The sequence below is a fragment of the Manihot esculenta genome, chromosome 14 (assembly GCF_001659605.2).
Source record: "Manihot esculenta cultivar AM560-2 chromosome 14, M.esculenta_v8, whole genome shotgun sequence".
Lineage (NCBI taxonomy): Eukaryota > Viridiplantae > Streptophyta > Magnoliopsida > Malpighiales > Euphorbiaceae > Manihot > Manihot esculenta.
In genome coordinates, this window is record NC_035174.2 from 1,337,178 (window position 1) to 1,353,106 (window position 15,929).

The 15,929-nt window shown below is 36.8% G+C and overlaps 1 protein-coding gene, 1 long non-coding RNA gene and 1 pseudogene across 4 annotated transcripts; 1 reads left to right on the top strand and 2 right to left on the bottom strand.

Moving 5' to 3' along the window:
- Nucleotides 1-333: 333 nt before the first annotated feature.
- LOC110631378 lies at nt 334-1,800 on the bottom strand (annotated as a pseudogene).
- Nucleotides 1,801-2,204: 404 nt separating this feature from the next.
- On the top strand, nt 2,205-9,858 carry LOC110631381. Of its 3 annotated transcripts, none has more exons than XR_006348600.1 (4): nt 2,205-2,494; nt 3,311-3,418; nt 3,523-5,656; nt 5,742-9,858. It is a non-coding gene; the product is annotated as an uncharacterized LOC110631381 (long non-coding RNA). The 3 variants fall into 3 exon arrangements; XR_006348601.1 differs by having other exon boundaries at nt 3,523-5,609; XR_002490499.2 differs by having other exon boundaries at nt 3,523-9,858.
- A 1,911-nt stretch (nt 9,859-11,769) lies between these two features.
- Nucleotides 11,770-14,492, bottom strand: LOC110631336 (zinc finger protein WIP2). The gene is made up of 2 exons (XM_021779119.2): nt 13,664-14,492; nt 11,770-12,441 (listed from the first exon to the last, which is right to left on the bottom strand). The coding sequence occupies exons 1-2, from the start codon at nt 14,201-14,203 to the stop codon at nt 11,998-12,000; spliced, it is 984 nt and encodes a 327-aa protein (XP_021634811.1). The 5' UTR covers nt 14,204-14,492; the 3' UTR covers nt 11,770-11,997.
- Between the last annotated feature and the right edge of the window lie 1,437 nt (nt 14,493-15,929).

Sequence of the window (15,929 nt, forward strand, 5' to 3'; positions counted from 1 at the left end):
AAAGATTAAATATGATCAATAAAAAAATGCAAATAAATAATAAATCAGCAAATATGAAAATAAAGCTTAAAATATCTTAGTTTTTGCGTTCAACTGAAATTTGGAGTCTAGATAAAGCACATTTTAACATTGTGATTTAGGAAAAAAACATTTTAAATGTTATTAAAATTTATTTTATTTTTATAAATTAAAATCTATTAATTTTGATGTAAAAATAATTTTAAGTATATCCAAAAGATATTCCATTTTAATGCCACTATTTTGCGTTTACGTAAAGCAAATTCTATCTTCAAATTTAAATTAAAATAGTGAATGACCATTGATTTGGACTAATTGTTTGAAATTCCTGCTGATAAATATGTTTGAAAAACAATTACAAATTATATTTTCTTTATAAACAAAAACAATTACAAACCCAATGATTCGGCCTGCCAATTGATTCAAGCCCATCAAATCAAGAATCACGTCTCTCTCTTTACGTGGTATGATCGAGTTCTGGGATTACCTGAATTGAAGGTCCAAATCTAGAGGGTTTTAGAATTTGTTTTCATCTCGACTCTGATTCCAAATGTGAATGCGTGGATGTACCTGAAGAGGTTTGAGTACTTGCTAATATGATGTCCGTTTCTTGAGGTGTCAAGAATAAGTAGATTCATCCTCAAAGCTCAAGTAGTTGGAGAGTGTGTTGCTTTAGCTTGACATACTCTCATCTCTGAGTTTTCAACCTTCACAAGAAATAGAGTTTTCATTACTCACTGGAATTCTTCATTACTCATGAATGAATGTGAAATTACAACATCAAAAGACAAGAAAAACAGTAGCCTCAAATGATACAATCATTTCTCCCTCAGCCTAATCTAAACAATTCTGAATGAGAAAATGTAAGTGGCCAATTATAGTCAATCACTCCTCCAGCTTCATATGAATGTGTATCTCAACAGCCAAATATCATGACATTGCGCAAATTGAAATGGCCACTAATCAAAATTAGAACCATACCAATTAGGTTAAATTTTCTTCTTCTCTTCTTTCACCAGCTTCAATTCGCTGCTTATTCTTCTCAATTGCTGCCGCCGCCTCCTTAGGCATGTACTTCTCATCATGCTTAGCCAAAACCTCCGTAGCAGAGAAGTAATACTCCCCGCTCCTCGCTTTCCCTGAAACGCTTCTTGCTCCCACTTCCTTCCTTAACTCCTCCGTCAATGGTTTCACAAACCCTTCCACCACCACCGAATGCCCTTCTCTAAACAAGTCAGGCAGCGATCCCTGGTACCTTACCAAAATATCAGTGACCAAATCTGTAATCACAAACTCCATTTCAGGCGAAGAAATGGATTGAACTACGCTTCCTTCGAGAACTAAACCACCTAATCTAAATTTGTTCTTTTGTGGGTTTACTTTATATTTTTCCTTGGCGTCTGTTGGGGTCACGTAAAACACTAATTGATCTTGAAAGTTGTTTAAAACGATAACTATAAAACCCGCGATGCAACTGAACGTCAAAGCATAGGTCCAGAGGCGGCCGGCTTGGCGTTGACGGGCTCGGGCCCCTATGTCGACGTTCTACGAGCGGGTAGGGTGGCGTCGGACGGTGGAGAAGAATCGGAGACCCGTGAGTGAGGGGAATTCCATAGAGATTTCACGGAGATCTGAATGAGGGGAGAGAAGCAAACGTTCAGATTTGATGGTGCAGAGGATTGGAGAATTTGAGAGGAACATCCTGCTGGTACTAGTCGTAGTGGTGGTGGTGGTGCGGAGGAGATGGGACCTAAGGCGGAAGAGGGAGGAGCGAAAGGCCATCTTTGTTTCTCGGGAAAGTGATGGAAACTTTCTGAGCAAACTTGGAAAAGGTTGGGGTTTGTGAAGGAAGCGAGTTTTGGCGGCTAAGCGAAGAATCAAGGAAGTTTGCCGCCGATTTACAGTTTCCCACGTGAAGAAACTGCCTTTCACAATCTGATCTATGGCGACGACAAATCGTTTAGATATTTTAGCAACATATTAGGTTGCCCGCTGGGTATAATTAGCATACGACTGGACGTTTTATAAGTGGAAGAGGACGGTTTCTTCCTATATACAGGGCGGGGTGCTCGTTTCTTTGGCGTCCCTATCAAACAATCCCTTTCTTCCACTGTTTATAGTTTTGTCCTCTCTCTTCTTCTTCTTCTCTAGTAATGTGGGCTTGTGTGTATAATCAATTCAATCACTTCCTCTGTGAACAAGAACTCTTTAAAAGTTCAATATGTTCTCTTTTACCCGCGCCTTTTTATCTGAACGGAATCTCAAGTCGTGGTAGCTCGCTCTTTCTCTTGTGGGTTGCAACTGATTTTCTTGTAATGGTTGAAGTACTTCTTTGTTTTTGAAAATTTAAAGGAGCCAATGCTATTGTTGCCGTAATAATTTGGTCGTATCTACTTATTTTGTTGCTTATGGGAACTCGATGTATTGTGTTCTAGCTAAGATTAAGAGATGAGGCTTCTTTTTACCGAAGTGTAAGGTGAGATCATCAATTCATTTCAAGTGTTTCTCAGATCATTTGTTTCTTTGTACTTACTGATATTCCCTCTCCGGAAAAGCCAGTGTTATATGCTATTCCTTTATTGGTATTGAGAGCAGCCCAGATAGATAATCCTATAAAACCCATCAATCTAAATCACCTGATTTTTGGTCTGAAGTTAAGCTTATGTTTACAAATGCTGAGGAAAACAAAATGTTCCAGTCTTAGAAATTCAAAAATATGTTCTTGGCCAACTTTTTTTCAGTTTAGTAGATTTGTTTTTGGTACTTGTTAAATCAACAGCCTTTCTGAATCATGATTCACTAATTGAGATTTTTATAATTATTTATTACTTTGAAATAGATCCATATCCATTTTACGTTCTAATGCACCAAAAAGCTCTGTATTTAGGTAAGCCTGCTTCAAGATTAGGTCTTCTTCTGTAACTAATTGTAACTTCTGGGTTATGAAACAGGTAGACTCTTTGTAATTCTTAATCAGGTCTCAATTTAAAAATGCTTGGGCTTTATAAGGTCATCCTGAGAGGTTGAACCCTCGATATCCAAGCCAAAAACTGGTTTCTTTTTCCTTCTTTTCTTCATCTTGACATGACTTACTGAGAAGGAAATAATGCTACTCATGAATGCAGCATGTATCTCAAATGGATAGTTGCTGATGAAGTCCTTATTTTATTGCTTACTGTTTCTTAACGCATTTTGCTCATGTTAAATTTCCTCATCCAACCCATTGTGAGAAAGAAATAAATTACCGTGGATGATATAAACTTGATTTTATTCTCTCCCTCTTTCTTTGCAGTAACATTGTCCAGACCTCTTTGTCCAGGGGCAGGTCTAATGTTGAGCATATCATCCTAGATCTGGCTCATAATGCTACACAATTGTCTTTTTAAAAGGAAACCTTTGGGTAAGCAATATCTTTCAAGTTTTTTATTCTAACACATTTCTAATGAGACGTTATTGATTTTTAAGTTTTTTTTGTTATTTATTTTTAATTTCTTGATTGAACAGTTTTTTGAGGTGTTAATCTTCGATTGTAGCAAGGTTTATCCAGAACCAACACTTGTCCCAGGTTGGCGTGTTAAAAGCAAAAAGATTTCAGATATTCTGCTCTCATAATCTGTAATTTATTCCATTACTCAAGCTGATGTATACTTCTTTTTTATGTCCTGGAACGATGTTTTGATGATCTGATGTTATGTATTAGAGTAGACAGCTATAGATAGTGATTACTTTATCTCTTATTTTATTTTTTTTTCCCTCTGTCAAGCCCACCTCAATATGGCTTCAGATATAGGAGCATATCATTTAGGGAACTCATAGAATGGAAGAAAGATATTATATGATATAGTTGTCCTTAATGTTGGAATGTTACAATTTGGATTGCATTTAAAACAAATTCCAGTTTTGAGTTATTACTTTATTACTAGTGTTGTTATTATTATTAGTATTATTTAATGTTCATAGATTGATCCAATTGGATGGAACTTTTGCTTTTATGAATTGTAGGCACAGGTTTGCATAATTTTCCAGAGGGAATGGCAGTTTACCCTCTGCCTTGTTTGTACTGCTCCAGTACGCGAGTGTATTGAATTGTTTATCCCAAGGTTGATGCATTGCAGATAGAAAATCTTAGCCATTTTAGGTTGCTGAAAATAAGGACCAGATCCACCACTTTTCTTACCAGATCTCTTACATAGCTCTTCCAAGACTTTCCTTTTCAAATTCTGTAATTGCGCTTTATGTGCTGTCACCTTCAAACGCCACCAATTACTCTCCACAATACCAATAGTCCCTCAATCACTTCTCATGGTTTCAGTGGAAACTAATTTAATGTATATAAACTTCTAATTATTTTGGCAACTGGCTGTCATTGATGGCTTTGTGAACTTTTGGTTCAACACTTATTATTGTGCTCCTCACTTCTGCTGTTTGGAAATGTGCTTCCTGGCCTACATGTTGGTCTTAATTAGGGTTTGGCCATTGCTTTGCACAATATTAAAGAGGTGCACATTCTCAGATCCTTAACATGGCCCCTTCTTTGTGCATTGGAATGGTTAGTATATCCTTGTAATTTATGCTATTTGTTCTTGCAAGTTCTTGCTCTCTGCAATGTTTGGAAAATTGATCTAGGGATTCTTTTTTTAATATAAGTTCATTGAATATTACATTTCACTCTTTTTGCGTGGACAAGCAATTTTCTGAGAGTATCCTTCTAAATTATTGATGAATCTTCTGTAAGAAAAATATATCTCCTATAAAGATGCGCAAGTGGTGGATGTCAAGATAATTTCCATGTTGAGAGTCTGCTGTAGGGATAGCAATATAGGGTGGTGCTGAGGAGGAATGCTGAATAAACGACAGAAGCGAACGTAGTGTTCACTACTACCCTTTTCTTTGTTAGAAATGATGTTTGTGAGCATGGCCTTTATTTAAATTTATAGGATTGATGAAGAACTGCTGCTTTGTATTGGTGATACCAGTTACGCTGGCCACATTAGCACCAAAATTTGAGCAGGAATCCTCCTTTTGGTTGCCAAAGCATTCGAATCCTAAAGAAAGGCAGTCTTTCAAATAACGCCAACATTAACAGTACCAGTTGTTGCATAGAACATTCTGTTGTTAATGTGGTGTAATATGGTCTATATTTTCAGCATTTTTTGACTTCAACACTATTATCACATATTCAGGTCCTCGACTCTGGGTGTTGGGACCTGTTAATGCATGTGTGCAGTTTTTCCTCCTATTATAACTGCATTTTTGTGTTTCATCTCAACGGATTAGGATTTATTACATTGAGAAAATGTCTAACAGGCTTGATTTGTGTACCAATCTGTTAGCAATCCAAAACTTTTGAGGGTTTGCTGTAGGCAAAGGAAGAGAGGCACAGGAGATCAATATCAGTCCTGGGAAAGGGAGAATTGGGACAGCTGGGAATAGAGACAAAAGGGGATAATAAAGTTAGCGAGAATCACAGACGAGAATGATTGCTGCTTGGGATCGGGGAATAGATAAATAAGAGTGTAGTCACAATAGAGGGCATTATCTGTATTCTTATTTTCTACTCTAAAAAGACATCCTGCTTTGGCTAGCTTGAGGTAGATGGGAGATTTCTCCAGGAATCCTTATTGTATCTTCTGAGGAGGTTCTTTTTTAGTAAGATTAACACCTTTTCATGTCATATGTTCTCTTATTTGCTTCTCACTCTATCATTTTGGTTCAACCTGCAGGTGGTGTCTCTTATGACCAAGACACGAATGGACTGAGGATTAGAAGCTTGAATCGATCAGATGGAGAGAAGCATGTCAAGTATAGAAGAAGTCATTGCTTCCCTGAAATTAGATCAAGACTAGAGGCTGCAAACAATCCAAACAGAGCAGGAACAACATTTTGCTCACCTTGAGACCTTACTTACAACCTTGGTACATGGTAAAGTCCCTATTGATGATGCGGAAGCATCCACCAAATCACTGGCACTCACTCAATGACTTGCCTTTTACACCAAATGGTGGTTTTGGATAACCCATCCATGGCTATTAAAAGGGTTGAGTCGCCCAATTTTTATGGCATGGATATTGTTGCATGGTTGGCTCGAGTTGAGCAGTATTTTGCCATCAACAATACACGGGATGACACAAAGGTTCAGTTGGCATTGGTGTGCATGGAAGGGTTGGCTTTGCACTGGGTACCTTGCGGCAACAATCTTCCGTGGATCAATTTATTGATGAAGTCGTCGCTTTAGTGTCTAGGGTGAATGGAATATCCGACCAACAGTCCCTTGGCTATTTTCTCAGCAGATTGCGTGATGACAAGCGCTCTCTAATTTGTTCCCATGAAGCTGTTGATTTATGTCAAACTATGACGATTGCTCTGGAGGTGGAATTAGAGAATCAATTTCTTTCCCCTTTATGCAGGTCAAAAATTCTATGGATGGTGCTCAGAGATGGACGTCTGGACCTGAGCCTAGGCCCGGGACAAAGGATGAAAGTCCAACACCCTTGAAGAGTTTACCCTTATTAACCAATGCTCTGACCGAACCCTCTTCCAAATTGATTGACAAAACCTCATTCACCTCTGCCAAAAACACCTCCACAGCCACCTCTTCTCCACGACCTACCAGTATGCCGATGCGCAACAGGGGTCTAGACATTACACCCATCAAGAGTTTCTTTATTTGAGAGCGAAAGGTCTTTGCTATAAGTGTAAGAAACCTTTTCACCCACCTCTTCTCCACGACCTACCAGTATGCCGGTGCGCAATAGGGGTCCAGACATTACACCCATCAAGAGCTTCTTTATTTGAGAGTGAAAAGTCTTTTTTGACAAAGGAAGAAGCAAATATTAGGGAAGTGGCTTTCGAAATTCTTAAGGTAACCATAACTGATGAAGCTCATTTCTCTAATATTGAAATGAGTCGTTTTATTCTATCGGGGTATTTCTTCACTCAAGACAATGAAATTAAAGGCTTGGGTAAGTTGGCAAGCAATAACCGTTATGATCGACAACGACGCAACACACAACTTTATTTCTGCTCAAATTAGTTTCCAGCTACAGATTGCTATGTAGACCACTCTCACATTTGGAGTAAAATTGGGAGATGGGCACATGGTGGAATCATCTGGAAGGTGTTGCAATATTCGCATTAATCTGGATCCAATTGAAATGCCAGTAGATTTTTTTATTTTTCCCCTTGGTGGTGTAGATCTGATTTTGGAAATGGCTTGATTGGAATCTTTGGGAAGGCAAATTAATTGGGCAACCAAACACATGACATTTCGGTATCAAGGGTAATTGGTCACGCTGCAATCTAGCTCTCACTAAAGCTCTAGTTTCGACTGCTTATTTACAGAAACTCAAGGATGTTGAGCTCTCAATGTTGTTATGAGAGATTGATGGTAGTTAGCCTTCTTTCTCAATGGAGGCCGAAATCAATCAATCTTAGCAGCAGGAATTGGACCAAATATTAACTCCCTCCAAGGAATTATTCTTTGATGTGACAAGTCTACCTCCGAGCAGGATCATTGATCATGAAATTCCTTTAATAAAAGACACTATTGCAGTAAATGTCTGGCTATAACGCCATGGACACTTTCATAAATATGAGATAGAGAAACTGGCCAATTCCAACGAATCTAAAAGCAATACGGGGTTTTCTTGGATTGACCGGTTATTGCCGACGTTTTGTTAAGGGATATGAATCCATCGCTCAACCTTTGACTCAACTCCTTAAAAAAGAAAATTAAATGCCCTTTCAATGGCCAAAATCAACACAACAAGCCTTTGATAATCTTAAGAAGGCTTTGGTTTCTTCTCCAGTTTTAGCAACCTCTGATTTTTCCGAAACATTTGTTATCGAATGTGATGCATCTGGAAGGTGTGTGGGGCAGCTTTGATGTAGGATCGACCCAATAGCATACTTCAGCAAAATCTTTTCTCCTAAAAATGTCAATAAGTCCACATATGAGAAAGAACTGATGACTTTAGTATTGGCTATTCGGCATTGGAGGCCATATCTTCTAGGTCACAAATTTGTTGTCCACAATGATCAAAGTAGTTTGCGTCGTATGCTGAATTAGTAGATTCATACACCAGCTCAACAAAATTGGGGAGCTAAGTTGCTTGGCTATGATTTCAAAATTTTGTATAAGGCGGGTAAAACAAACTCTGCAGTATTGTCAATGGTCAGACAGAGGTCTTAAACAGAGGGCTGGAAACTTATTTAAGATGCTTTGCATCAGAACAGCCTCGAAAGTAGCAAAAGTGGCTTTGATGGGCGAAGTTTTGGTATAATTCAAGCCACCACATAGTTGCGGGCATGTCTCCCTTTGAGGCAGTTTATGGTCGACCCTTTCGATGCTGCAGCATTACTTACCTGGAGAAACTAAAGCAAAGGCCGTAGCTTGAGAGTTGCTCACTCAAGATGAGTTGTTAAGACAATTGTCTTTCAACTTAAAAAGGGCCCAATAAAGAATGGTTAAAGCAACCAACAAATATAGAAGAAATGTAGAGTTTGAGGTGGGAGATTTAGTGTTTCTCAAAATTCGACCCCACAGACAACTTCTCTGAATCCTACAATCCATGCCAAGCTGACAACCTAATATTACAGTCCATTCTAAATTATTCAAAAGATAGGGAAGGTCGCCTATCGTCTACAATTACCTGAAGAAGCAAGGATCCATCCTGGAGCTGAAAAAGGTCGTAGGACAACATATGGTTACCTCAGCACTACCTAAAGGGCTGGAAGTGGAGGAGAAAGGATTTGCACCTGAACATATTCTACGAAGGAAGACGTCTCTGAATCATCCTACAGGCAGCAAGTTACTAATTAAGTGAGAAGGGAAACCAGAGGATGAAGCTACATGGATGGATTATACAGACTTATCAACTAATTTCCTTATTTTAGCCTTGTGAACAAGGCTATTAATTAGGAGGGAGGCATTGTTAGCAATCCAAAACTTTTGAGGGTCTACTATAGGCAAAGGAAGAGAGGCATAGGAGATCAGTCCAAGGAAAAGGGAGAATGGGGACAGTTCGGAATAGAGACAAAAGGGGATGATACATTTAGCGGGAATCACGGACGACAATCAATAGGAAATGATTGTTGCTTGGGATCAAGGAATAGATAAATAAGGGTGTAGTCACAATAGATGGCATTATCTGTGTTCTTATTTTCTTCTCTAAAAAAGCATTACTGCTTTGGCTAGCTTGAGCTAGACAGGAAATTTTTCCAGAAATCCTTATTGTATCTTCTGAGGAGGTTCTTTTTTAGTAAGATTAACATATTTCCCTATCATATACTTTCTTATTTGCTTCTCACTCTATCACAATCTCAGTGAGTTGCAGGCATTCAAATTGGCAATGCTTTCTGAAATTCTTGAGGGTCTGCTAAGGTCAGGTTGCACTACTATTTGTTCCTCATCATCTAAGTGATTAGGGAAAATTAATTATTAGCATTTCTCTATACTAATTTATCCAAATTGATGGTTTATCTTTTATTTTGTCAAATTTCAACTGTTATTTATGCCGATTAGTTTTTCAGTAATTGCTGATATTGAGCATTGCGTTTGTGATCTGTTTGTTGTTGCATTTGAAATCCGAGAAATGGAAAGCTCTGTTTAAGTGTTAATTATATATTGATCCGGTTAAAAAATTGGTTCTGGTCACTGCTGCTCAATTCGGTTAAAGAACTGCTAGAAGGGAGACGGGAAACAAGAAAGTCATAACCTGGAGTCATGGGCAACAATACTGTGTCCTCCATGCTATGACATGGAGTGTAATGACCTTTTACTCTGTATTAACACACTTTTGGGAATTTTAATCTTAAATGAGATTTGTAATGGTTGCTGAATTGTCACTTGATTGAGGTGTTTTTCTTGGGAAAAGGGCAAGAAGAGAATATGAATGCCTTAACCTTTTTTTTAATCCCTTCAGCTTTTCCTTTGAAGAAGTCACAAGGGAAGCAAAGATCTCATCAAAGAGATTCATGGGATTAAAGGTGTCCACTGCTGTCCAGTCCTATCTTACATTTCATATAAGAAAAAAAAGGGCTTTTGATTGGATATGTCAAAGTTGAATGAGAGAAAAGGGCAAAATGGTGGAGGGTAAAAAAAAATAGACCTACACTTAAAAGCAAAAGAGAAGATGAGTGTTTCATCAACTAAAGGAGGAATAAGGGATAGGAAGTTTCATTCAAAGCTTTATTGGGAAGAGAAGCAACTTATCCACGTTTGGAATTTAAGCTTTGCAGTGAGTGTTAGTTTCATCACTCTACTCTCTTTCACTTACACACACATAGGCACGCAGAGATCTCCATTATGATTTGCTTTCTTCTATCTCAAGCGTTTGTCCGTATTGGATATCCCCTATCATGAGACCTCAACTGGGGAGAATCTCCATAAACCTCCAAAGAAGCACTTCACTTGATAAAGCCAACAATTTTGGCATTTACAAAGCCAATGAGAGGGAGGGGCAGAAAGGGACCAATCCAAAGGAGAGGTTTTCATCTTTTTTATTTTTTTGAAAAATTCTCAAAGAATTAATCTTCCCTTCCCTTGTTGCGTTACTATATTTATGTTACAAAATCTTGATCACTTGATTATTTGCAATATGTGGAATGGTGGTGAATAAAATCAAAAAGCTTGAAAATTATAAATCTTGAATTTAAAATTTTAATAGATATCAGATAAATAGGAAAAAAAAACATTTATCTACGGTCTAAAACCAAAATTTTAAATTGATAAATTTGCAAATGGAATAATAACTCTTTCCAGGACTTTTTAAATTGTTATAATAATATATTTCATTGGTACAAAGAATAAAAGTACATACTGTTAGTTGACAAGTTAGTGATTGATTAGTGTAGAAAACGATGAATTTCGGTGACAGATCACTGGAACTAACAAAGAAAAGAGACTACGTACTCGGACACAGTGCCAATGGTTTAGCTCAGTAGATATATAGTCTGCAGATAAAGAGAGCGGAGACAAGATTGCGTAATGTGTATCTGGGATCACCGGGGACAGCTACTGAGGCAAACCTAATTTTACATACTTCGACTGTATAAATGAAATGATGTTTGATGAGACCTTTGATTGCTTCCTCTTCTTCTCTCTTGTTCCAGAAACTGCCAACAATATCTAATTCTAACAAAGCTTTTCCACCACTAATCACAGGGAAATGGCATTAAATATGCACATAGATGCGTAGGTTTTACAGGACTGACAAGCACCTCTCTCTGCATTTTCCCTATCCGTAATGTGCTTCTATCAGAGTATGCTATCATCTAGACCGTTCAGTGCCCTTTTGTTCTCGCAGAGAGATTACATGACAACACCCGCATGGCTAATAAATGTCCATGCATTTACTATCCTCCCAAAACTAGAAAATTTCATCTTGTCCTCCTTCTATGTTTCGTATCGTCCCATCTTCTTCTTCCTCTTCTTTTTGCTGAAAGATGATGGGATTGTGAATATGTCATAGGAATGGTATTCGATTGTCCAAAGTACAAACTTATGTATCTTTTTTTAGTTGGTACAATTAGTTCCTACTGAAATTTGAATTAAGCCTCTCGAAACTTGGAGACAACTCTATTTATTTATTATGTGTCTTTAACTTCATTGTCTTGATAATTAGAATTTACGATACTGTTTATACTTCATTGTCTGAATTACTAAATTGAGCAGCAGCATAAACTCATCCTTTATGGTACTGTATACTTTCAATCTCTGATTATATCAATGAATTAGCATCAACCCAGAAATTATAAGTACGTCATTTAACTCTTTGGTGGATCTTATTATATCCCCCATTCCTTTTCTTTTCTTTTTTTTTTCAGCATAATTTACACATACGAGATTATACATAATTGTAAAAATATAAGAGATTATTTCAGAATATGTAACTTTATTTAAGAGGCTACGATTGCGTAAAACAATATCAACTCAAAATATGGACCATAGTTTTCGAGATATTGTTCAATTAATTTCTTTCACCGAGTAGATTCATTCTCTTGCTCAATTTCAGAGGCTGGTTCTTCTTCTTCTTCTTCTTCAAAGGAGTCGATACCGTAAGCTGCATGGCCATGACCGAATGACTTGATATGATCTTTGAGAGACCTTTTGTGCTTGAAATCAGATCCACAAATGCAATACCAAAGCTTCCCACAGTTCTTCTCATGGGTTCTCCAATCACCTCTAACAGCAAAAGCCTTGCCACATTTTCTGCACATGAAAGGCTTGATCCCATGTTTTCTCTTGTAATGTGTTTGAAGGGTTCTAAAATCCTTGAGAGGTTTTGATCTTGGATGATCAATATTGTTCCTGCATCCTGGTGCACAGCAATAGCAAGGTAGCCTAAGCATGGCAGTTGGCTGTGTTCCTCTAAGAGACTCTGGCCCTTTCCTATACTGAGATCCATGCCCCCACATATGCATCTACACGATCAAGCCAGTGTTTAAATATGTGAAAAATAATAATGCATGATAAGAATAATTAAGAATAACAAGCTCATTGATACTAAAATTCTATCCCTAAGACCGAGTTCTGAGTTCCAGCCAAAAATAAAAAATAAAATAAAGTAAGGCACTGAACAATTCTAGGTATGTAACTAGCAAATAGACCTTCGAAATAAAAAAAGAAAGAAAAGAGGAGGAGCATTCATTGAAAGTGTAAGTCTGTCCTACATGATTTAGATATCATTGCACCTAAATCAACAAATAAAATATATACTTGGGATTTATCCAGAGAGTGAGAATTATCTATAAGTGCTCCCTTGTACTCATGCACGGAAGTAAAGAGCTTGTGCATGTACAGTGCAACCACATGCAAACCCTAACTAATTTCTTAATCAAAGGATCAATATGTAACTAAATGAAAAAAGGGAGTAAAAAGGGTTTGCTTTCAGAGAAGGTATTTAAGGTACATATGATTCTCAGCCTGCTCAATTGATATGCTGTCTCTCTGTTTATAGATGTGGCATATTATACACAATGTAAGAAGACAAAGGAGGCACTGAAACAAGATATTGAGAGCTCAAGTGACATGCACATCCAGAGTTTTTCAAAGATAAAGATGATATTTACGTGTTGGTTTTTTAAAATAAAAAAAAAATACGTGGTGGTTCTATTGGTGATGAAGAATACCAGAGAGAGAGGTGAAAGAACTGGGATCTCATCTGTTAATTTTACAGATTTGCCAAGGTAGAAGAACACAAACTTCAAGGTACAAAAGAGTAGGGTCTGAGTAGTTCAATCACATAAAGAGAGTTACTGATTTGATTTGTTCTTATTTTTAAATCACAAAGCCCACAAATCATGCCAAAAGAAGGAGATGAGGAGGAAGACGGGGTGGAGGGACATGAATAATTAGAAGAGCAAACGACAGATATGAATTAAAGAGTCGAAAAAGAGAAGATATGTATTAAAGTAGAGGAAAAAGAAAAAGGAAAACCCTAGCCTAAGGACCCACACTTACTCCATTATCAATGATCCAGCTTAATAAAAGTGAAAGGTGAAATCCAGCAACAAAAGAAGTGTACAAGCAAAGAACAATTAACTAGGGATGGGGGTTTGTCGCCTTTTTTTTCCTGCAAGATCAAAAAGGAGGAAAGGAAAGCCAAGCATTTTTTGAAGAATCATGGTTCGTTTCAAGAATTACCTGCATGTTATTGTATCTGTTGAAGGTCTTGAAGCAAAGAGGACATGAAAACTGTGTAGGACCAATCAGAATTTGTGCAGGTGTAGGGATCCAATATTGACGCTTGACAAGAGTATTGGTTGTCTGATACCCAGAAGCAACAGTAACATCTTCTTTATCTGAAGAGATCTCTGTGGAGGATAAGCTTGAGACAAAATCAGCAGAGCTAGGACTAGGAAGCCCTAGGTGCAAAGCCACAGTCACAGAGTCATTATCAAACAAGCTTTCTTCTTTGTCTTTGTTCTTGCCTACTTCCGTGGCACTGCACCAGGATTCTTGCTGGTGGTAGTCATGCCTTGTTGGGCTTAAACTGAGGAGTGGAAGAGCTGCTTTGACAGGAGGAGAGGGAGGTGAAGAGGAATATTGGCAATGATGAGTGAAAGAGTTGTAGCCATAAGATGCATATAAAGATGGATTGGAAGAAGATGCAGAGGAAGACAAGCGGGGTAGATGGTTTAGGTTATAGCATCCACTGAAGTAATTGGACTTGGGATCAATCATGACTGGAATCTGGAGGAGAGGAGAGTTGAGCACAGAAAGGGAGAGGGAGGAAAACAAAAATGAAAATGACGAAAAGGTTTATATGGTGGAGTATGAACAAGAAAACCAAATTAAAAGAAGTGAAACGGTGAAGGGTACAAAGGAAAATGAAGAAGATCAAGGTTGGTAAAGTGAACCCAATTGAGCTAAAAAGTGGAGACAAGATATCACTTGTGAGGTGGGACTAAACAATGGAGAAAAAATATGCTAAAGCAGAGAGAGAATTAGAAAGAAAGAAAGAAAGTAGAAGAGAAACAAGAGGGTTTGGGCTGAGAAAGTATAGAAGAAGATAATCTTGGGACTTGAATGAAGAAAGCAATTTATTCAGTACTGTGTCCAAAGATTTCAATAAGGAGAAAATAATAAGAAAAACAATGTCCAATAAAATAAATTGTCTAAATTACATTTTCATTTTTGAATTATGACTAATTTAATACACATATGTTTATTCATTTTTAAAACTTTTTGCTTTATATTTGAGTCTCTTGAATTAAAGGTCTTCGAAAAGAAAAACTAAGAGTTGGTCATTTTTATTAAAAAAATATATATTTTTTTTCGGTTTAATAAAATCAAATTTTATAAATATTTAAATTATTTATTTTTAAAAAATCAAAAAATACAAGTATTATCTTTAATATAGTTAAATGATTTAATATAATTTTAGATATTCCTCATATAGTTAAAGCATAATTGAATGGAAAAACGAAATAGAATAATATAGAATTAAACAGTTATATTTTAAAAATAGAAAATATTATATTAAATTTTATCCAAATAAATAGACTAGTTAAAAAAAAAAATCAATATACCCAGAAATTGTAATCTTAGAATGAAGCACATGGATTTAAGTGAATATTAAAATCAGTAATTTAGGGTTGGAGGCCTTTAAGCCAATTCCTGAAGAGGGAAGGGAAAACTGAACCTAACAACGTACGAATGTTGTTGGGAGACACTTGCTTTGTTGGGCGAGCCCTGATCGGCTTGGCTTAGCTACTGTCCAACCTGCAGCCTGCAGTTTCTTGCACAGGTGACACACACACACACACCTCTCTCACTGCTCTTTCTTTTCTTTTCTTTTCTTTTCTTTTCTTTTCTTGTTTGTTTCTGCTGCAATTATAACAGCGAGCTTCACCTACTAAATTGACCTAATTAATACAGTTCCTCTCCATAGCAAATCCTATGTTAGAAGTCCTTATTAATCAGACACTTGAAAGACATAACCCATCATTCTTTAAATACATGTAAGAGTGATTCTGATACAGCCACTGACTAGAGAAAAATTATTATATACCACCGTTATAAAGTTAAATTTTAATTATTGATCGTTGAGACTTGCATAAAATTCAATATAATTAATAAATATAATAAAACTGTTATATTGTAATTTTTTTTCTTAATATGTATCAAGATATATAAATAATATCTAAAAAAAATTGAATTTCAACATTTTTGTGGAGAATTTCACTACAGCAAGAAATGTTAAGTGTAAATTATGCATTTGAAACATTTATTGCAGAATCTTATGCATTAAATGATAAAAACCACATAAAATCAAGGATTTAAAGACAGTAGTTGCATAACGTTAAATTATGAGCCACAGATCATACAACATTGTTAAGGAAATGACCACTCCATCCCCAACCCGGCTTAATTTTCATTTTTAGCTTTCTGTATGTTAATTGTAGGA

Coding starts and splice junctions, on each gene's coding strand:
- LOC110631336 (XM_021779119.2), bottom strand. CDS start 14,203: ATGATTGATCCCAAGTCCAATTACTTCAGTGGATGCTATAACCTAAAC. Junction 12,442..13,663: donor ACAGATACAATAACATGCAG/GTAATTCTTGAA, acceptor TTGATCGTGTAG/ATGCATATGTGGGGGCATGG.